General features: G+C 35.9%; 1 protein-coding gene across 1 annotated transcript; it reads left to right on the forward strand.

Moving 5' to 3' along the window:
- Positions 1-210: 210 nt before the first annotated feature.
- hpcal4 (hippocalcin like 4) lies at positions 211-22,852 on the forward strand. The gene is made up of 4 exons (XM_067411771.1): positions 211-320; positions 20,188-20,363; positions 22,338-22,553; positions 22,639-22,852. The coding sequence occupies exons 2-4, from the start codon at positions 20,202-20,204 to the stop codon at positions 22,834-22,836; spliced, it is 576 nt and encodes a 191-aa protein (XP_067267872.1). The 5' UTR covers positions 211-320; positions 20,188-20,201; the 3' UTR covers positions 22,837-22,852.
- The last annotated feature ends 1,323 nt before the right edge of the window (positions 22,853-24,175 follow it).

Consider the following 24,175-nt stretch of genomic DNA (forward strand, 5'->3'; position numbering starts at 1 on the left):
AAGGTGCAACAAGCGCTAGTTTGTAAGGTATGCGGCAACTAGCTGTTTTTTGACTGACAGTTGATATTATCCAATTAAAAGCGAACCTTTTTTGACAGTCGCGCTAATCTCTGATATTGGCCAATCAGAAGACGGATTAGGCGGTCCTTATGCAAATGTGTTGGCAAGGGAAACGAAACCGCTCCATTCATCCTCCTCACAGGGAAGAAACAAATAGGTGGCGTTTCTCTGTTGAAGTACAGTTTACTCCTCCAACCGCGAGAGTACAAGTCACTTTGAGCGATAAATAAAAGACCGGATACTTCTCTGACGATATTTGGGTGAGTAATATTGTATCTGTATTAAAATAGTTCTTCTTTGTCATTTCATATCATTTCATAATGTGCGCATTGCTCCTTCAAGGTTCGCTGAATACAACGTACAGATTTTATATTTTAAAAATGAACCCACAAACTAAAAAACACTAATATTTCTTTCCCTTTGCTATAAAGAGATGTATGTTTTTCAAGAATGTGCCATTACAACTTTTAATAAATATCATGTAGTTAATTCTTACTCTTGTATTGATATCTTGTGCAGTCATATAGATACAGTACAGTCATTGAAGTAAGATTAAACAAAACGATATATACATTTATACATGCATTTTTAAGACAATAAGTCTGTTGCGTGATTGTTAGTTTGCCCTTATATTCAAATAACTGTGTTAAGTTAGCTTATGACTTATATCATGACTTGGTCTGCTGCATTTATTTGCTCGTGCTATTGACACAATGACAAGGCGTTAAGGTCTGTTTATCAATAGCTCGGTGCCAGAAAAGTTCATGAATGCGTGGATGTGAGTCAGTGTTGTGTCTGCGCTGCGCCACGCATGTATCAGTGGGACAACATGGCTGTGTCTCCAAACCTAGTCAGCTGCCTTCCTAGACAGCATGGTGCTTGCAGCATTTTGGGCATCAAAAGTGCCTCATAGGAAACTGCAGTATTTTTGGGCATCAGGTGCATAGAGCATTTTGGGCAACATGGATTCATGCAGCATTTTTTGGGGCATTGTGCTTGCAACAGTTTTGGGAATCATGCCTGCAGAATTTTTGGATGGTTTAATAGGGCAGCTTTTTTTTTTTTTTTTTTTTTTTGCATTGTGGGCATATAATGAAATATTAAACATATTTCATATCTCATTTTTGGATTCATCGTGGATTCATTCAGCATTTTTAGACATCATGTGCATACAGCATATTTTTTAGCATATTTTATAGCTCATTTTTGGGCATCACAGAGGTGTGCAGAATTTGTGGCCATCATTCATAAGTGAGTAGAGGATTTTTGGGAATCATAGACTTTTTTGGACATCATATGTGCTTGCAGCCTTTATGGACGCTTTCGTTGGGTAGCATTTTTGGCATTATACACTTGTGCAGCTTGCGTATCATACGTACAGCATATTTTATGGATCATTTTTTGAGCATCATGAATGTGTGCACCATTTTTGAGCATCATAGGCACTGCCACATGCCACATTTTTGGCATCATAGGTGCATGCAGAATTGTTTAGGCATCACAAGCTCATGTAGCATTTTTTTTTTTTTGGTCACCAAACTGTAGCCTTGTAGAGAATTTTTTTGGGATCAGCCATAGTGTTATTTATCACTGATATACTATTATAGTTTTTACTTTGAAAATGTTCTGTTTTTATTTTAAATTTAGTAAGTTTTTTTTAAATGTCTATACTGTTCTTATTAATTTTTATTTCAGATTTAGTTATTTAATACTTCCAGGTAAACTAAAATAAAATGAGAAATGATGCCTTAGCAACTAGCTACTATATTTAATTTTATTTCAGTTAACATATTTTTTTCATTTCAATTAATGAAAATTTTACTTTTTAACGGTTTTATTTAACAATATAAACCCTGTCAGGCACCAAAGATGCTGTCTAAGAATGCAGCTTACTCGAATTTAAAACACCTCCCATGTCTGTTCCATCTCTTTCTTTGTGAATGTGTGCTTGTGCAACTCTTACATTTGCAAACAACCTGCATATAAACTGAAGTTAAATAATTGACTGCTCTTTGAGTGCTCTGTTCACTGGTCACCAAGTGCTCACCATTGAACTGTCACTAAAATGATCAGCAGTGAGTTGTGAGAGCATCGGCTTGTTGGCACCACGTCTGTTTGCGTCCATGCGGCCATTTGGACGGGCCTGCGAGTGGCCGTGAAGCCTCAATGAGCTCAGTATGTCTCACGGCTACTGCTCATTAAGCTCAAATAATGAATGGATGCAGAAGTGATTATGTATGCTCAGATGAAACACAGCATAGAGCTGGAGAGATGTGGGATGGTTTAATGATGTGAAGAGTGGAGGTCCATGGTCTCATTACTTTGTTTGACCATGACACACTTCAATTGCTGAAGTGGAGGGCGATTGTAAGATCTGTTTAGTTTGAAAGCTCTGAAAAGTTTTAGTTTTGAAAGCTCTGTTCTTTAACCCTGCAAAGCCTGACATATGAATTAGTCAGAAAAATCTTTCTTTAAATGGAACAGTTTATTGAACCTTTAGACAAAATATAAAAAAACAAATCTATATAACTCATAGAAGGGCTTTTAATACTTGAAATAATTAACCCTGGGTCATTCTAAACCCCTGGTAAATGGAATCCTGGGTTAATTGTATTCAAGTTTCACACTGCTCATACTATACCCGGGGTTGACAGTTAATCCTGGGTATTCATAATCTACCCTTTCATAATGCACATTCCTAAACCCCGGGTTAAAGTCCTAATCTGCATATTTGGGGTGTCAGTGTCACTTACTGGACAAATGCAGCATGTGACCTGTTTACATAAAGGCTCTAGCATTGCGCATCCTCATATTACACATTGCTGACTGTAATATCAAGTTTTTTCTGAGTGAACTTTTCTAACTATAAAGGTAAGAATGACTCTTTAATCCTTTTAATCCTTCAAAAACATGTTGTAAATAGACATCAGTGATGCTCTTCACTGAGCACTTACACAGATACACATGGGAGCGTTTGAAAGCAGGCATCTATCAGTGGTCCAGCTTTCAAAATGCTTTCAAAAGGGGTTTTCACACTGAATAGTTCTAGGAACTCAGTTATAAGAACTAGCCACTAGGATAGTTCCCCGGGAACATATTTCTCCCCTGGGCCATGTTCCTGATTGCATTCGCACGGGAATAGGACTCTGATGTGGCCAACAGCTGCGTCTTTAAGCATGGCATTTGCAAACGTTAAAAAATGGTTAATGGAGGATGCTGTGATTGGACCTGTGTTTGTTGTGTGTCATGGGTTTCGTGATAACTGAGATAGAATGTAAACGCATAATCTACGCGACTGAAAGAGCAAAAAGTGGGGCTAAGAGTAGGGCTGCATGATTAATCGCATGCGATTGTCATGCGTGTCTCATCAGTAAAGCCGGTTCTGTGATTAGCGGTAAATGTACATCACCTGCTTTCAAATGGAGCGGCACTTAATATACAGAGCCGTAGTTCGCGGACAAGCTACGCAATATTGTGTTCATAATCAAAGGCGATTCATCTGCGATTATGAACGCGATATTGTTGCGTTGTTGTTGTTCTTCTTTGCTCTGCTTCCTGTTCTGAATTTGAATGAGAGGCAAGTACAGTGTCATAACGGGGGGATGCTGTCAGATACATTTAGCAGCTGGAGTTATCGGATGACGCCCCGGGGTGTTAGAAACAAATTGTTCAATGCGCTTACCAACATGGTACAGCATATAGATAAGGCAGGATATAAAATACAAATCATGATAAGGCTGATTTTCAGAAGTAGGACTGACTGTTCCATGGCAAACCTAGTGTTGGCATAGAATAACGCCCACTGTGTATCCAATCTATAGATAGTATGGTGCAGCACATCCTTTAGCATCTGACTGCTTGTATGTTTCCAGCTTATTGATCTGAACACAAATTGATTTGACATTGAACTGACAAAAGAAAATAAGCATATTCATACAAACACATACATTTGCACCTCCCAAGTGCTAAAATTTCAAACTTTTGATTTTTACGATTGATTTGCACTTTTTTTTTTCAGAGGAAAATGCAAACAAATTTTATTCGCCAGTGTAGTGCACCTCTTTTAGAGGCATTGCAGTGCACTACATCGACTGCCCAAACTGGCCACCACATTTCATAATTCCATTTATTTTCCCCCCAAGTGCCATCCTTGAGAGGGCACAGTTCAAATACCGCCTGCCAAGCCACTTAAATCAAATGCAGCACAATAAAATGAACACAGAAAGACTGTGCACCTGTGTGACACACCGTTCTGAATACTAAATACTGATTGTGCTCAAGTTATTATTCCAGCATCTGGAACAGCCGTTTAATGGTACAATATTTTGTTCTGCCTAACAGAGATGGATGACATACGCTTATTGGAAAAAAAAAAAAAACAGTTTACAATGTTGTTGTTGTACTCTAGCAGAAGCTTTAAATCTTTGTGTCCTAAACCACAAACTATTTTATAATATTTTGTTTAGCTGGTTACTCCATAAAGTTTTGGCAACGGATTACAAGCAATATTATTAATTAAATTTAACAAATAGCATTGAGTTAGAATTAATCAGATTAATTCCTTAAATGTCAACCATTTAAATCGAATAAAATTTAAATAAAATTTAAACAAAAATATCAGAATAACATACAGACATCAAAGATGAATTCTTATTATTCTCTTTATTCTTATTGCCAACATTGAAGACACCTGATGATAACAAGCAGAATCACTGAATGAAATAGAAACACAAGAATTAACAGAGGTTAAGATGTTGATGTTGATTTTATTAAAAATGTTTAGTCATTATTGTGATCAGTGTTCTATTTAGTTGGCAAGTTTGACTCTTTGCTTTTTATGTCAGTTTGTGGTTTTTGTAATGATGTTTGCTAATTTTACACAATGGTTGACTTTTAAGGAATTCTTTTGATTAATTCTAACTCAGTTCTTATATGTTGAATTTAATTAATAATATTACTTGTAATCTGTTGCCACAATTTTATTGAGTAGATAGTGTATTACCATCTCTTGTATCTCAATTTGATTTTTTCCCCCAATAATATAAGGAAATTAACTGAATGGCTTTGAATTTATATTCTATATTGATTAATTTCTTATTTATGTTAATATTTTATTATTTATATCAGATTTAATAAGAATTAGACACCTCTGGTCTAAATGCTTAGAAAGGTAAAAGCGCACCTCTCCTCAACAAGCCACATGAGTGAAATATCATTCATGTCTGTAGCACAAAAGGTGTGGGATGAGTTCACTAACGATGCATTTATACAGGGCGTCGACGTTGACTCTTGACGGATGCCGTGTCTGAAGCTCGGTGCTGATGCGACCATCATAGTGACAACAGCCAGTCACAATTGGCTAGCATCTGCGCTAGGGTATTTGCATAAGGCGATCTAATTGGCTGACACCTGCGTTGACGCTTAAAAAGTTAAAAAATTTTCAGCTTATGCCGAGAGCAATTCCATTGACGTAACGCAACGTTAACACCTGTGTGAATGCGCATGATTTTTTTTCCCAAACGGTTCAGCGGAAATCCCCGCACTGCAACCAATTTCTTTGGCTCAGGTTACAGTGACTGGTAGGTTTAGGGATCAGGGTTGGGTGTAGGCAATCGTTATTGTGATTGACATGGCCAATGAAATGTTTAAAATCGGCTTCAGGGCAGGATTTCCACTGAAACTACATACATTGGACAGTCACCTCCGATACCAGATTCTCTAAATTGTAATGTTGACATGCATTCTCTGTAAAGCTGCTTTAAAACGATATGTATCGTGAAAAGCTCTATACAAATAAATGTGAATTGAATTTAATTGAACTGGTTTGGTAAAAAAAAAATCACATGTATGAATGCACCATAACCCTCAATATTAGCAATTGTGTTAGTAATAGTGTTGCTTTCCTTAGAAATAATTGGTATTATATTGTTATTAGTATTATTAACCTTTTTTTAACTCATTGCACAGAATTACCTCAAATACAGAATGTAATATAGTTGAATTCTGAGGAAGCATTAGGTAGTTTCATTGTATTCTGTGGAGTGGAACTATAGAGTGCTGTTAGGTTCCTCAAAATACAGCATGTGTTACTTTGTATTTCCAGCCATCAGCTGCAACAGTGTTGCATTAGCAGATACAAATGACAGTACTTAGTACATACAATATTTTGAGAGGTAGAGAGCAGGTGCAGTGACCTTCATTGGGTTGCCCTCTCCTCCTGAGAGTTGAGAATATGTTTCTTCATCACTGGAGTGGGGAAACATCACTATAGAAACACCAAAGAGTCTAATTTAACCCGATGCAATGGGACTCGTTTAGAGCCAGTAAACATAGCTGTTTATCCCAAAGAAAAATGTTATTGCTTGTGAGTGGCTCCATAGTTCAGAAGATGGGATTCTCATTTAAGTATCAACTTTGTCCCAAAGGTCTTTAATATAAAAGAAATCAAAAGAGAAATTAGTTTTTGACATTGTAAAGAGCTAAAATAAAATAAATGTTTTGTTGTTGTTGTTTTTTATAGAAATGTTCACAATGAAATCTCTGAACCTGATTGCAGAATTTGATATCTTGGCAAATAATTTTGAGACCGTATCTGTATCTGTCCATACAGTGAAAGTCAGTGGGGTCCAAAACAATGCTGGACCACACTGGCTTTCATATGTAGACAAAAAATAATACAAACAAACAAAAAAACACAAACATTTTCAAAATAGCTTCTTTAAAAATCAAGATGCATTTACAAAAATGATTTGTGCTGTTTAGGCATTTGATTGCAATTTAGTTTAGTATCAAAGCTCAAGAGCATAGCTACAGTCCTGCAGTTGTTAAGTGATTTGTTTGTCGTTGCCCCATACCCCACATGGGACACAGCAACCCCTTGCCTACAGTAGCTATCTTAAATTACTGCCCTGAACCATCTGCCACCATGCCCTGTGTGTGTGAAAGTGTTGTGCATTAGTGGTTGTAAGAAAAAGTACAGTCAGGGACAGAGAGATTTGTTGTCACTGACAGAGACAATGGAAAATAAACGGACTCTATATATTTTTTTCTGCTCATGTATAATTGAAGAATCTCCTTTATGATGGCTATTTCGCTCACAAAAGCTCCTTTGGCATATGATGATGATGATGACTGACAGTTTTGGATGTGCCCCTTGACTCCAGATAAGCATGGTTGACCTTTAGCGCGCATATCTCCAAACAGCTGCATTATTTATGCCCACTATTGGTTGTTATGCCACATGAGTCAGTGGAGAATTTTATGACTCACCTGTAATTGAACTGCAGTGAAGAGAAGGTGGCATAAAAAAGCTTTAGAGTGACGTACACATCCATAAAACTTTTGTAGACTTAGAGAAAGGTCATAATATTTGCAATTGCTGATCAGGATTTAGCATTTTTTCAACTTAGTGTATATTAATATTATATAAAATATTAATGTTACTTTGAGTGAAAAGTTAATTAAAGATGAATCTAACATATATTTAAAGGTACGGTAGATACATTTCGGAGAGGCTAGCAATAGCGAGCTAGCTTTGAAAGCATAAGATCCCACCCTCCCTTCAGAGCGTCTCCAAAGCCACGCCTACTTCAAAACACAAGAGCGCATACAGCAGGGAGCAAACAAAAGCGTCATGAGAGATGGCATTTAAACCTCATGTCACAAAGCACATAATAATACAATACAATAATAATGAACATAAATAACTTAAAGAGCACTGATCTGTACCACCTGACTGCTGCAGATTCATTTCGGCGTTGATAGTGTTGCATTTGAAACACGTAAATCCGAGTCACAAACCGCTCCAAGTATAACATCATGGGTTTCCATCTCTTCCAAATAATGGTAGTTATGGTGTTAATGCAGCATAAGCTTGTTGTTTTGGTTTAGGAGGAACTGTAAAGGGTAATGATTGGATGAACATTTCTATGGTCCTACGCTGCATTTTTGGTCATATATATATATTTATATATATATTTATATATATATTTATATATTATATATATATATATATATATATTATATATATATATATATATATAATATACACACACACACATACTGTGCTCAGCGTAAATGAGTACACCCCCTTTGAAAAGTAACATTTTAAACAATATCTCAATGAACACAAAAACAATTTACAAAATGTTGACAAGACTAAGTTTAATATAACATCTGTTTAACTTATAACATGAAAGTAAGGTTAATAATATAACTTCAGTTTTACTCAAATTAGGGTGATGCAAAAATGAGTACACCCCACAATAAAAACTACTACATCTAGTAGTTTGAATGTCCTCCATGATTTTTAATGACCGCACCAAGTCTTCTAGGCATGGAAGGAACAAGTTGGCGACATTTTGCAACATCTATCTTTTTCCATTCTTCAAGAATGACCTCTTTTAGAAACTGGATGCTGGATGGAGAGTGATGCTGAACTTGTCTCTTCAGAATTCCCCATAGGTGTTCGACTGGGTTCAGATCAGGAGTCACTGAATCACTGTCATGTGATCATTGTCATGTTGGAAAAGTGCATGATGACCAAGGGCACGGAGGGATGGTAGCATCTTCTCTTTCAGTATAGAGCAGTACATCTGTGAATTCATGATGCCATAACAGTCACCCAGTTTGGCTTCCTACTTTAGATAACTGCAGTGAACTTGCATGCCGATGTTCTTCTCGACGCTCCTGTCGAGGTGTTAACTTCTGTGGATGACCTGGACGTCTCTGTGAGATGGTTGCAGTTCCATCTTTTTTTACATGTTTTACCATTTTTGCTACAGTATTCTGACTGATAAGTAAAGCTTTGCTGATCTTCTTGTAGCCTTCACCTTTCTGGTGTAAAGAAATTATTTTCTTTCTCCGGTCTTCTGACATGTCTCTTCCATGTGGTGTCATTGCTGACAGCATGAAATGGGAAGGGGTTTTAACACCCTTTAATAGTCAACTGTCTGCTGGACACCTGTGTAATGAATAATTAGACTCACCTGTGGTTGAATTCTTGTTAAATTATTCATTTGTAGTCTAAAATTTAGCTTTGCTCCAGAGACTTTCAGTGGGGTGTACTCATTTTTGCATAAACCTAATTTGAGTAAAACTGAAAATTTTGTTCTCTAAGTTATATTATTAACCTTACTTTTATTTTATAAGTTAAACAGATGTTATATAAAACTTAGTCTTGTCAACATTTTGGAAATTGTTTTTGTATTCCTTGAGATATTGTTTAAAATGTTACTTTTCAAAGGGGGTGCACTTTGAAAAGTTGAGCACTGTGTGTGTGTGTGTGTATAAAAAAAAAAAATATATATATATATATATATATATATATATATATATATATATATATATATATATATATATATATATATATAATATATATATATATATAATTATTTTTTTTTATACACACACACACACAGTGCTCAACTTTTCAAAGTGCACCCCATTTGAAAAGTAACATTTTAAACAATATCTCAATGAATACAAAAACAATTTCCAAAATTTTATATATATTAGTACATTTAGACCACTTAACTTAGTGATTGTTATCAGAATGTGAAGAGATTTTCACCTATCATATCAAAAAAAGTTTTTGAACCAAATCACCTACCCGTCTTTAATTTCAGAATAGTATGTGATTTATCTTCTTTTTGCTTTAATGACAGATAATGGCCAATAAGAAAACTATAAATCTATTCTACTTTTCAGGGGGAAAAAAGTATAACTTGTACAAGTTTAGTCATCACGACAATAATATAAATTATGAAAGATAAAGAAAATTATTTATTTTGAAATCAGCTATGGAAAACTGTATAATGTTTGAATTATAATAAATAAATAAAATAGAATTATAGAGGAGGGACCTTTAGATATTGGTTGATAACTGATATGGTGCTATTATATATCATACATCCTTTATGCTTACATTTGATTAGTGACCAAGAAGTAGTGAAAAATTAAAAATTGTATTATTCATTTTACAAATCATAAAACTTTAAATTCCAATTTTTTAATGTGCTCTTAGACCTTTTAGACCCCTTTTTGCATCCTAAGCCGCTTTTCCACTGTTGGCCTAAATACGGTTCTAAGGACAGTAGGGAACGGTTCTAGTTATATTTCCACTTGACCTTGGTACGGTTTCTTTCTAGCTGAGCGAAGTTAACACAAGTTAATAATAACATTAAAGAAATATCTGATCATACTCCATAACACGGTCACTATTCACATCTTATATCGCCTGTAAACTCTTGCATTACCAAGGCAAAGAGCTCCGTTATCAGCCCAACAGTGGAAAATTAAACAATATCAGTACCGGCTGGACCGGATCGGCACGGAATGGAGTGGTTTAGCAACGAGAACGGTTTGGCATGACTGTGGAAAAGATTCTTTAGGTATTATTTGTCCAGTTAATTAAAAGTAAATGAATCTTGATATCTGAAATGGCTAACTTAAAATTGCAACCCAACCCTGAAAAGAAAATAGTAAGTCAAATCAGCACTATCCAACTTTAAGATTAATTGATTTTACTGTTTCATATTCGGAAAGAACAAAAATAAGCCAAAGAGAGGATCAATCCATGGCATAGCTTCTAACCAGTTGAATTTTGTAAGACAAAGGTTGTGAAAGCTTTCTGGTCTGTTTCCAGGACAACCAATTATTCACCAGTGGTATCATCCCAGGGTTTTGATAAAGCACACTTGTAACATGACACTTTTGTCCACCATAAAAGGGCCGGAACATTTTTGTGAAAAGGCTAGCATCCTTACAGGGTACTTAAAACACCCTCCCTATTCAGATCAGTGACGCTCAATCGGATGTGTGTTTGTGTGCTAGTGCATATGCATGTCTCTGTCCTGTTTCACCTTTAAATGTTAATAGTAGTCTTTCTTCAGATTATGGTTTTAGTTTTTTAACCATATTAGTTACCTAAAACATATGTTTTCTATCTTTAACAATCTGTAGCGACCTAACAATAATATGCATTTCATTCATGATTTTTTGATGTCTTGAAAGCGATTTTAATTTTAAAAAGTATAATCTAAATAATACAAAGAAAAAGGGATTATGGTGGAATGACGCCACAAGAACTATTACAGGACTGTGGAAAGCGGCCATTTATCCTTGTGATGTGATTGACAGGATTAGATAAACATGCTCCTCCCGAATGTTCGTTTAGAGCTCCATTTGTTTTAAATGACAGCGACTTCATTGCATTTGATCTATTATGTCTGACTATGCAGATAAAACGCAGTTTCTGTCTCTGCTAGGTTCATGGCCCCTGTTACATTGAACTGTCACAGGGAGTTAAGAGAGAGAGTGTTAAAGGCGATGATGGAAGACAGTGGTGCCTAGAATGGGTGGAAACCCACTGCAAAGACAAAGACCAACATAGACCACAATTTACCAGATCAATGCTGGAAAATAGTCTAGCAAGTGAACCAGCACTGCCAAACTGGTCACTGGAAATATATTTAGCTGGTGAGGCTGGTCATCTGTTGTTACCTCCAGTGTGATACACTGCTAGTCAAATATTTTGAATAATTAAGATTGTTCTAATGTTTTGATGAAAGAAGAAATGAAAAAAGTCTCTTATGCTCACCAGGGCTGCATTTATTTGATCAAAATACAGTAAAAAGTAAATAAATAATGTGAAATTGTAATACAATAGGCCTGTTATTACATTAAAATAACTGTTTTCTGTTTGAATATATTTTAAAATCTGATTTATTCCTGTGATGAAAAAGCTGAATTTTCTAGTCTTCGGTATCACATGAATCTTCAGAAGTCATTCTAATATGCTGATATGCTGCTCAAGAAACATTTCTTATTATCATCAATGTTGGAACTGACTACCATTCAAAAGTTTAGGGTAAGATTAAAAAAAGAAAGAAATTTATACTTTTATTTAGTAGGGATGCATTAAATTGATTAAAAGTGAAAAAATATGAAAAACTGTATCATGGTTTCCACAAAATATTAATCAGCAAAAACTGTTTTCAATATTGATATTAAGAACCTTTATTAATAACTGAGCACCAATAATAACTGATAATTGAGCAGCAAATCAGCATATTTGAATGATTTCTGAAGGATCATGTGACACTGAAGACTGGAGTAATGATGCTGAAAATTCAGCTTTACCATCACAGGAATAAATTACATTTTACTCAAATAGAAAACAGTTATTTTAAATTGTATTACTATTTTCTACTTTTTGGATGAAAATCGTAATTATTTCAAACATTTGACTGGAGTTCTCTGTGTTTTCAAATCTATAAATCTCTATACTACTCTTTCATCTCTCAGTTCCTTCTGCAATGTCAATCTTGAATGAGTTTGCAGAGGGTCACTGGGGTGAATAAAGTCTGTAAGAGACTCAAATTGAGTCATCTCTTTTCTCATTCAATTTCTGACAGTTGCCAGTAGTACAATGTCCAAGCCTTGAAAAAAAGAAAAAAGAAAAATTCCCACCTGAGATCCATTTAAGTGCCCTCCTGTATGGCTTTGTACGCGTGTGCATTTGTGTGTATGTGTCATGTGCATGTGTCAATGCATGTGCACTGTGGCGGAATTAATCCACTGCCAATGCCCCAGTGTCCAGCACATCTCAGCTCCCAGGGTTCTCATCTCATTTGGTGGCACTTAAAAGGAACACACACAGACTGATGTGGCTGGAATATCAAAGACATCGGCAGTGACCACACAGGCAATCACTGTCCATCGATCAATCTGAGTGACAATGGAGAACTGATGAAAGAGAGAAAGTGATAGGAGAGGCCATGAAACAAGGCCACAAAAGACATTCACTCTGTTTTCTTACTGAAGGGAAGGTAACAGCTATAGACGTGGTGTAAAACATAAATAAATAACTTAAAGATCATGAAGCAGAATTAATGTGTGTAACCTTTTGGTCTCATCACAAGTCCTTATAGTCAACATAAAGTCAAAATAGTTTCTGTTTACTTTCTTAATACATGCACCTTGTCTTATTGTGAAAGTTATTCAAATAAATAAATAAATTAAAAAATAAACAATACCTTTTGGGTGATGTCACCTCACCACCAAGGATGTGGAAATGAATGTTAACCAGTGCCCAAGCAGCTGAAAGTAATGTCTTGGTAAAATGTTGCCAATAGTTAACACAATGATTTAATACCAGTTATGGTAAATGTAATTTAAGTAATGATATTAATAATAGCAAAAAATAACGTCAGATTTGAAACTACCAGATACACTGAGAAATTTTGACCTTCAGCCTCCACATGTCAGACACATCTTGGTTCCCAGCAAAATCAATTCCCGTTCTTTTTTTTCTTTTTTTTAATTATATATATATATATATATATTATTTTAGTTTTTTTTTTTTTTTTTTTTTTTTTTTAAGTTTTATTCATATATTCATGACATTTCTGAAATATAATGCAGTGTATGCCTTTTTTATGTTGACTAAATTTATATAAGCAAAGCTCTAAAAATATTTCATGCAATATTATTCTTATTGTTGTACAAATCAAATTGCGATTTTTCTGATAAAAATTGTGATTGCGATTTTAAAATGCGATAAATTCCAGGTTTGCTGTGAGTTAGTTTGTGTGGAGCAGCATTTACTTTGAACCATACAAAGCTCCTAAAGGGACATGTTAATAAAAAAATCAATAAATAAATAATGAGATTGAAGGAAAAAATTTGTAAATGTTCTGAGTTCCCCCGAGAAACTTCCCATGAGATGCTTCACTTTATTTATTTAATTAAATTGCAGCCTTTGTGATTTGTTAATCACATTAAGCCATATCACTTTTACATAAATTTGGTTTTATTTCAATTAATCGTGCAGTCTTAAAGGTGCAATTGGTGTTTCTCTACACAAACATTTTTGTTATACTGGTTGAAAGTCTCCTCATATCCTGATAGCAATAACTATGGTCTAAAGGAATTTTTATGAGTATATATTGTCTCTGGAAAGCGTAGGTCCATAAAATGTAAGTCCAATCATTATATTTGGTCCAGATGAAATAATACGATGTCCTAACTGCCTGTCAGAGTATGTTTTTACATACCCTCGCATGTAGGCATGTAAATAGGCATGTAAAATCAGACACTTTCCATTATAAGTCTACTCATCTTCAGTACATAGCCTATATGCATATGAGTATACTTCCAATGAACTGTTTTGATTTTCTTGAAAGGAGTTTAATGTTTGCTCTGAAAAAGAAGACGTTACAAAGCTATCAGAGCAATCATCTACCTGTTTGGGAGCCTGAAAGCTAACCATTTAGACCTGTCTGACTGCCCTTCAGTAGTTCTTTTTTCACTGACAACCAGCGACCTCTAGGGCAGTTACATGTGGTTCAAACAACTTAAAACACAAAGCATTAATCTGCAAATCCTCACAGATAAGCATCACTTCTGCTCAAGGAAAGAGAATCGGCATAGTGACAGAAGCACCTTTACAATGTCTCCCACATTTCTTCCCTCAGCACTGCTAGACTAATCCCCAAGCAGCCGTCATAATCCTATAGGAGCCACAAAAAAGCAACCATTCGTTGATAAGCAGAAACGTCCTCTTGGGTGGCAAATGAAGCAGGAACTGACTCATCGGACAGAAACTCAGGAGAGATTATATTCCATAGCGAACAACTGGGAAAAAAAGACGTAATTAAACTATTATTTCGGAATTCAAGCCAAAGATTAAAATGTTTTTTTTTGTGTACTTTGTATTTTTTCATTAATTTTAAGACCATATTTCTTATTGACTGAGGTGCTTTTGAAAGCCCAGTTTTCTCCAACATGCATTTGCTTTCATTAAAGGCATTAAATTGGGCCTTGTCGGAGAATCAGGATGGGGCTGCTCTGTCCAACTTCACCTTGGACACCAAACACAGTTGGTCTCTCCCCCTCATAAAACCCCCTTCACTCCCAATTTCCCAAGCCAATGTGAAAGAACTAGTGGTGATGAAAGCCGACTGTGTTGTTGCCTCACGTCGGCTGCGTGTGGGCCAAAAAGCTGTGCTTGAACACACCAAACAGACGACAGCTGATTGCAAAATGATGTTTTATTAACAAAGTTCGGGAGGAACTTTCAAATTGCCTAACCATTCAGCAAGAGATAAGGCCTACCTTCCTATCCTATCCTATCCTATCCTATCCTATCCTATCCTATCCTATCCTATCCTATCCTATCCTATCCTATCCTATCCATGTTCCTCAACAGTTTTCTGCATCTTTCGACCACCCCGTCTCCTTACACTGCCTGGTTACCATCCTAACCAGAAATACAGGGGGAGTACTCTGGGTTCGGGACAAAATTCCGAGCTCGGAGCCCTCCCCTTGGACAGCACTCCAAATACACATATTACTTTTTATACTATCTGATTATTTGTAAGTGTGAACTCGTGAACTGCGCATTCTGCACCTGCGTGAGAGGAAATATCTGTCCATACCTGTAGGTGGCAGTAGTCTGTATTGTCTTTCAAAAAAGGGAAACTGGAACTTGTACTGCACGCATACAAACCGTAAACAAAGCAGCGCTTGCATACCATTCTCACACTATTTTCCTGCTCACCACAGGGTTCATTTATACAAAAATGCCATTTTGGGGGCCTGAAAAAGCAAACTTTTGAAAACGGGTTTCAAAGTGTACGCTTTTTAAAAAAAAAACAAACAAAACAATACTGTAATCGTCTCCGTGTAAACTACAAAAATGCTAATTTGTGAAAATGGTGACGTCATACGCGTTACGTGTCTATAGGCGTGTTGTGTTTTTCGTTACAAAGTGATGTCGCCATCTACTAGCCTGGCAGCATAATACAGCCTTTTTAGTCATTTTTGTGGATCCTTGTGAAAGGGGATCATTTTGACAAAGTTGTCATCTGTACACAAAAAAAGGAAAGGAGAAGCTTTTATGCTTTTAGTACATCGTTGTTTTGTAAACGTACCCTTAGTCACCTTGATCTCAGCTCCTTACCACCCTACTCTCCATCTCACCCTGTGTGCCTGACGGCCTCATTTTGTGATGTGAAGACCGAATGAGAATGAGCGATACATGCTGGTAGACCTAATCTGTTGGTCTTAATTGAATTGTAGACATGTCAAGAGTAAAAGGAATAGGTCAAGGGCGCACTACAAAATGTGTCCTGTACACATTTAAAGACTGACAGATTTTTTTTATGATTATAATGGTTATAAGATCATTTTCCTCTCTGACTCCAGGTACAATGTCATCAAACATTATTTTTGATTTGTAGGGCTGGGAATTAAGACGAGATTTCCTGATTTGATTCAGTACTGGTTCACAAGCTCTTGGTTTGATTCGGTTACTTTTGAGTTTTGATTCAGATTAATTTGGGTATATTTCAGTCATAATGTCCCTTGTGCTTGCCGTGTGAACATGGAACAAGATGCAACTGACAAATGCTTTGACTAGCGCTGTCAGTCACGGGAAAACCCCTTAACTGTTAAAAGGACAAGATAATACATCAGACATTTAGTTTTTTTATTATGAACATACTGACCTGAAGGAAAATACTAAATCTGAATGCAGGTAATAAACTTGCTCACTCGAACTCTTTCTCACAATACTCTTCTACATAATACAGTAAGCTTCAATTAACAATATCAATTGAGAACATACAGTTTACGTTGTTAAGAGTGTTGCTAAGGGTGTTGTGTTGTGATACACAGAACCGTTAAGTGAAGCGGTCATAGCCTTGTTTTATCGTGAAAGAAACACAGCTATTGACCAATCAGAATCAAGGACAGGAACTAACTGTTTTATAAACATTAATAAAGCTATTCTTTGTGTTATATTAACTTGACAGTAAATTACAAAAAAAAAAACTAACTAACAAATGCTGTGTGTTTCTAATACAGTAGCCGAGGGAATGATGGCAATTTTCATCATTCTCTCTTCTGACTGTTGTAATCAGTCTCTCTATATTTTCATGAATTGTTTATTTTGCTATTGGAGCAAATGGGAATACAAAAATATTTGCTGTCATCTCCATTCACCACTACAGAAGTTTGACCATTATCACGACTTCCGCGTAGAACCCTGGAAATGTAAAAAAGGGTCCATATTCATTTAAAAAATTAACAACAGGGTCCAGACAACACAGTTTAGTGAGCGAGTTTAGCAGAACACATTGACAGCTGCAAAACAGGAAGTGAGGGAAATACATTTTCACGCAGCCACTGAAAATAGTGTAAAGATCAATTTAGTGATTTCAAGAATCAATATCAGGATAGTTCAAATGAATATTATAATTAATTGCAAAAATCTATATTTTTAACCAGCCCTAATGATTTGTACAAAACAGTAAATGTTTTTTTATGTGATTTTTTTTCATAATGATTGAAATTTGTCACAGTGTGTCTCACAAGTGCACACACTAAAAGACTAAGTTGGATATAATCTGGGCCTAGACTAGTTAGAGATATAAAAAATAAAAACATACAACCAGCTTTAGTGTATATGTTTGGCTTAAACAACAAGCCAAAACCAGTGGGATAAACTTGTTTTTGCTGTGTCTTTCTATATAGTGCCTGAAAAAAAAGGTTTAGTGTGTATCTGAACTTTCTAATAAAATGAGATATGAATCCTTGCTTGTAGGATATTATTACATCTTTGGCAAAAAAAAAAAAAAAAAAAAAAGTGTGTTCAACTTATTGCTGTTACAACTCCCAGGTGACCACACGAGTCTCACACAGGTTCCAAAGCAATATGGGTGTAGATTAACTTTCATAAACAAACGTTGCTTTCCAATTTGAGTCGCTCTTCATTTCCTTTGCAGTTTCACGGAGGGCTCTGGAGTAATGATTGACAGATTTTGTTCCCTCTTGCACGTCGGCTCTTTGAGCAGTCACTCATTACAAACGAGTTAACAAAGGTTGGCCTGTGGGCAGGAGTGCTTGCAGAGTTTGATGGAAGCCTTTCTGATTGAAAACAATAGTGGATTGTCTCACCAGCCCCAAAGCTTTCTAGAGCCTTGAGGCGAATGTTGTCAGCCATATAGTTCATTAACCACTTAGATCTTTAATTAAACCCCCCTGTCTAAAGTTAACTAATCAGAAAGATGCCAAGATTAGCAAAGTCGCCAGACCACAGAATTCCAAAAAAGGTCAGCGACAGAGAGGGAGTGAAATAGAGCAAGAGAAAATGAAAGTGAGAGAGAGAGAGGAGATGAATGCTCACCTCTGATTAGTCATCATGATCCCACTAAAATGACCTACCGTCAGAGGAGAAAATAGAGCTGTGGGCGACCGGGTCTCAGAATGTCTCAGATGAGTTCCTCTACAAAGCTGCTGCTGTATTCCGTCATCATGTGCCCCTCGTCAACTATTTAGACCTGTTCAATATTTAATGAACTTTAATAATCCGAGAGCGGAGATAATGACTCATTAACACAGTGCCTCATTTGTCATTTGAGTACCCAAATATATCCATTTTCAAGGCCCAGGGCAATTTGGATTTGGTTTAATATATCTTGGATTCTGCCACAGGCAGACACGTTGTAAGCCATAATGTCATGACAAAGTGTAAAACCCCAAAAGAATAACAGACAACAGCTACTAAACGACAGAGAAATGGAAACATCTTGTATCACTAGTTCAGATCAGTCCACTTTACACAGCATTACTATAATATTGAAAAAAAAAAAAATCACTCAATTTATTTTGTTTATATGAATTCAAATTTTTAGATTAGTTTTAGTTAGTTTCACTTATTCATAAATAGTTGTTATATTATTTGTATCTTTAGAGATTGATTAGTTTTATTTTGTTTTGCATTATTTTTAGTTTTCATCCCTTATGCAACAACTGATTGATTGTACTACATGTCGCTTCATATACGACTGCCCACTTTTTTTTCTGGCCTTGGTTATGTAAGTATTTTTAGTTTTGATAGTGTATATATAGTTTGAAGTGGATCTTTGATGGATCTGTTGACTCTCTGATGGAAATCCAGCATTGCTGGTCAGCAGAATAAGGTATGTTTTGCATGCTGGTGTAACCCCTCACCCAGGTCCTACTCGCCCCGGAGTTAGACGCTCTAACAAGGAGGCTAAATGTTGCAACCTCTAACGTCAGTTGCTAGAGCATCTCTTGAGATCAGATGAGTGAGGTTTACTTGCAAAGCAACTAGCTGGCCTCCGTTACACTCATACCCCCAACCTTACTCTCATCCGGGTCACGGCACCAATGTAACCCCTCTAGTTCGCACCTGCGGACTAGAAGGCCCGTCCGCATTCGAGGTGGGCACTCTAACAAGGAGGCTAAAGACCGCAGTTTCTAGAGCACCTCTTGAGTTTAGGGGAGTGAGGTTTACACGCACAGCTCTTACTAGCCTACGTCTGTTACACTCGCCCCCCTAAACCTCACTCCCATCTGGGTCACGGCACCAATGTAGTCCCTCTACCCAGGTCCTACTCACCCCGCTCTGCGCAGGTGTGGAAGTCAGACACTCTAACAAGGAGGCTAAAGGCTGCAACCTCTAGCGCCAGTCGCTAGAGCATCTCTTGAGAGAGGTTTACTTGCACAGCAACTACTAGCTGGCTTCCGTTACATTGGGACCAGCATTGGATGCTGGTTTGCTAGACCCCAGCATGGGAAACGTAAGTGCTGCTAGACCAGCTCTATACCAGCTCTAACCAGTATAAACCAGCCACGGCCAACATGGAATTCATGCTGGTTTATGCTGGATTTTTCAAAAATATCCTCGGAGCTCAATAGTAGGTCTGTCTTGAACGTGTTGTGCTATATCGTTAAAAATTTCTCTATGGGGAAAATGAATGGGAAATCAACTTGGGAAATTATTTAAATTACACCATGAAACACCATTTTAATTAACACAATCTAATCTTCATTATTGATAATTGTTTTTGTTAAAGATTCAATCTTGCTCTGTACTCTTTATGTTGTATGATACTTGAGGCAGATGTAATAAAAAAGGCTGGAGACAATGGTTGCCATCTGAATGGTGTGATTCACAGATGCAGTTGCATTACATTACTCCTTCGCATTAGTCTTGTCAAGAGACCTGCTGTCCACAATACATTTCTGTTATTTGATTGCTGCTGCATCTTTAAAGCATGGATGTATTTTATGGCTCTTTTCTCACCTTTTCCACAGAGAGGTGTAAAAAGATGGGGAAACACAACAGCAAGCTTGCTCCTGAGGTGCTAGATGACTTGACCAAGAGTACAGAGTTCAATGAAGCTGAGCTGAAGCAGTGGTATAAGGGATTTCTGAAGGACTGTCCAACCGGCATCCTCAATCTGGAAGAGTTCCAGCAACTCTATGTCAAGGTGAAGGTTGTCCATACACCCAAAGGAGTGCTTTACATAGAAGACATACTTACTTTATCCATATGACCATAAAGGGATAGTTCACCCAAAAATGAAAATTTGATGTTTATCTGCTTACCCCCAGTGCATCCAAGATGTAGGTGACTTTTTTTCTTCAGTCAAACGCAAATTATGATTTTTAACTGCAACCACTGCTGTCTGTCAGTCAAATAATAGCAGTGATTGGGAACTTGAACAATAAGAGTCGAAAAAACTTCCATAGACAAATCCAAATTAAACCCTGCGGCTCGTGACGGCACATTGATGTCCTAAAACACGAAACGATCGGTTTGTGTAAGAAACCGAACAGTATTTATATCATTTTTTACCTCTAATACACCACTATGTCCAACTCCGTTCAGCTTCCGGCTAGTGAGGTCTGATCGCGCTCTGACAACGGAAGTGATGTCTCGCGCTCATTGAAGTATATGGGCGAGACATCACTTCCGTCATCACAACGCGTTTTTTGACCTCACTAACAGGAAGCTGAACGAAGTTGGACATAGTGGTGAATTAGAGGTAAAAATGATATAAATAATGTTCGGTTTCTCGCACAAACCGATCGTTTCGTGTCTTAGGACATTAATGTGTCGTCACGAGCCGCAGGTTTTAATTTTGATTTGTCTAAGCAAGTTTCATTTACTGTTATAGTTGAAGTTCCCATCTACTGCTATTATTTGAATGACAGACGGCAGCGGTTGCAGTTAAAAATCATAATTTGCGTTCGACTGAAGAAAAAAAGTCACCTACATCTTGGATGCACTGGGGGTAAGCAGATAAACATCAAATTTTCATTTTTGTGTGAACTGTCCCTTTAAGGTGCACAAAAGTAATTACAAGCATAATGAAAAATAATCTCAAGACCTCTTTTTAAAGAAGTAGATCAACCAAATACGAAAATTCTGTCATGATTTACTCAAACTTATGCTGTTTCAAACCAGTATGAAGTTAGCATTTGTGTTTTTTGTTGTATATCATATTTGATACATCTGGCTTGTATAGTATGTACAGTCAAACCAAAATTTATTCAGACACCATGAATATTTCATTCATTAATAGAGTTTATTCACTATAGTTTAAAAAAATGGTTATAAAATATGACAAGATCTAAAGAGTTAAACTGTGTCAGAAAAAAAAAATTAATCTTAATTTTGTCAGATAACACTTAAGAAAAACATGGTCAGGTCAAAGTGTCGGCATAATTTTTGGTTCCAAATTTTTATCAATTTTACTGGTAGTCCACTGTGAAGCATTTTTGGATATAATATGTCACAGTTTACTTTATTTTGCTATCCTCATTTACATAAGTGAATTATAGTGTCCTGCACTCACTAGTAAATATACAATCAAACCAATTTTTAATTTTTGATATATATGTATATATATATATATATATATATATATATATATATATATATATATATATATATATATATATATATATATATATATATATATATATATATTATTATATATAATATTATATATAATATTATATATATTATTATATATATATTATATATATTATTATATATATTATATATATATTATATATATATTATATATATTATATATATATTATATTATATATATATTATATTATATATATATTATATTATATATATATTATATTATATATATATTATATTATATATATATATATATATATAATATATAGGTGGATGTTTTTTATAATTACTGAAAGGCCTTTTACTTGCTAAAAAAAAAAAGTATAAACTATCAGATGACAGAAGGCATGTAGTAGATAATGTACAAAAGGTTTTTCAGCAAAGTTTTGATCATGTTGATAATTAAGAGACCTTAGAAACGTGTATAAAATTCAATACAGTAGGCTTCATAGGGTTTATGATGAAATAATTATCATTTTAGGGTGAACTGCTAAGACAGTTGCCATTTCTGTTTTGTGTCTTTCAGTTCTTCCCTTATGGCGATGCTTCAAAATTCGCTCAGCATGCCTTTCGGACATTTGACAAAAATGGTGATGGTACCATTGACTTCAGGGAGTTCATCTGCGCACTGTCCATCACTTCCAGGGGAAGTTTTGAGCAGAAACTCAACTGGGCCTTCAACATGTACGACCTGGACGGAGATGGCAAGATCACACGCATGGAGATGCTGGAGATCATTGAGGTGAGGCATTGCTTCACATATTCACATACGTGTTTGCTCTAGAAGTGTGTTCACCCTGTCGACCCGGGATGTCTCTGATGTACAGGCAATCTACAAGATGGTTGGAACGGTGATCATGATGCGTATGAACGAGGACGGGCTGACCCCACAGCAGCGCGTGGACAAAATCTTCAGCAAGATGGACAAAGACCACAACGATGAGATCACGCTGGAAGAGTTCAAAGAGGCGGCCAAGAGCGACCCCTCCATTGTTCTTTTACTGCAATGTGACATGCAGAAGTAAGGAAGGAGAGGAGGAAGATGAGTGAAGGGGGCTGGGGGTGTAGGGAGGGGAGGAGAACCATGTACAGACTTCTTGAGAGATGTAGGTAATAGATGATAAATAGAGAGAAAGTGTAAATACAGTTGAACAGAAGTTAGACTGCATGGTAATCTTGGAAGTGATTAAGGCCATTTGGAATGATTAGTGAAAGTAATGCAAGAAAGAATATTTTCAATCCTGTATCACTTGTTACACATTCTGTCTGCTTTCCAGCCCTTAGAGAGAGTCCAAAAGATTGAATCATTAATACAATACATTTCTTTCCTCAGAAAAGTCATTTTTGAGCCAAAAGACAGGCAAATATTTCTTTCAGGAATTTAAACAATTTAATTTAATAATTATAAATAAATAAATAATAATAATAAATAATGAAATAATAATTTAATTTTGATTCATTTTAATACATTTGAATCCAAGATAAAGATACAAAAGTCAAAGGATTAAAATATACATTAGGGATGCACGATATGTACTATACTAGCTATCTTCTGAAATTAGATTTTTATTTATTTATTGGTTAATATTGTATGTATAATCGCCTAGTATTTGGATATTTAATTGTCTATGCTCTTTTACCTAGTTTTTACATTTAGATTATCTTTGCTGTCATCCAACACTCACATTAAACACTAATAATTTAATAAATGCAATCTTTAGCAAATCTCAAAATGAATATCTATTATACATTATAATGTGATGCCCAAATTCACCTGTAGCATTTAAAACATTTCATTTTAGTGTTTCATTATTTATTTATTTACACTAAATGGAATTGAATTTATATGCTGTTAATCTATCTACAGACGATGTGTCGAGAAAACAAAAGTAAAAAAAAAAAACATGAAAACAAAAAAGAAAAATAATGCATGGCTTCCTAGGGCTTCCGTATTTCGTCCTTAACAATAATTATTTGCTTACTGGCATCAGCCAAACATTTATACTGTGCATCCCTATTAAATATTATATAATGTTAGGAATTTATTTATTTTTTCTATATTGAAAATGTCAGAACAGCAACATGCCTGATTGCAGGTTGTGCCTGAGGAAAAGCATTAGAGAGGGGAAATGTAGAAAGAGTTCTGGGCAGGACTGAATCCTTTGACATTTGCGGGTGCCTTTATATACAGCGCTCTACCCCACTTGAGTAATACTGTTTGAACACATTGCCATAATCTGACGATACCATCGCGAAGCATAGCCATCTTCTAATCGTGTTATTGGCAGAGATAAAACTAAAAAGCCACTGCTGAGTAAAAGGGTGATATTTAGTGACGGATCATGTCAGAAAAAGAGGAGTAGC

Source organism: Chanodichthys erythropterus, chromosome 15 (genome assembly GCF_024489055.1).
Source record: "Chanodichthys erythropterus isolate Z2021 chromosome 15, ASM2448905v1, whole genome shotgun sequence".
Lineage (NCBI taxonomy): Eukaryota > Metazoa > Chordata > Actinopteri > Cypriniformes > Xenocyprididae > Chanodichthys > Chanodichthys erythropterus.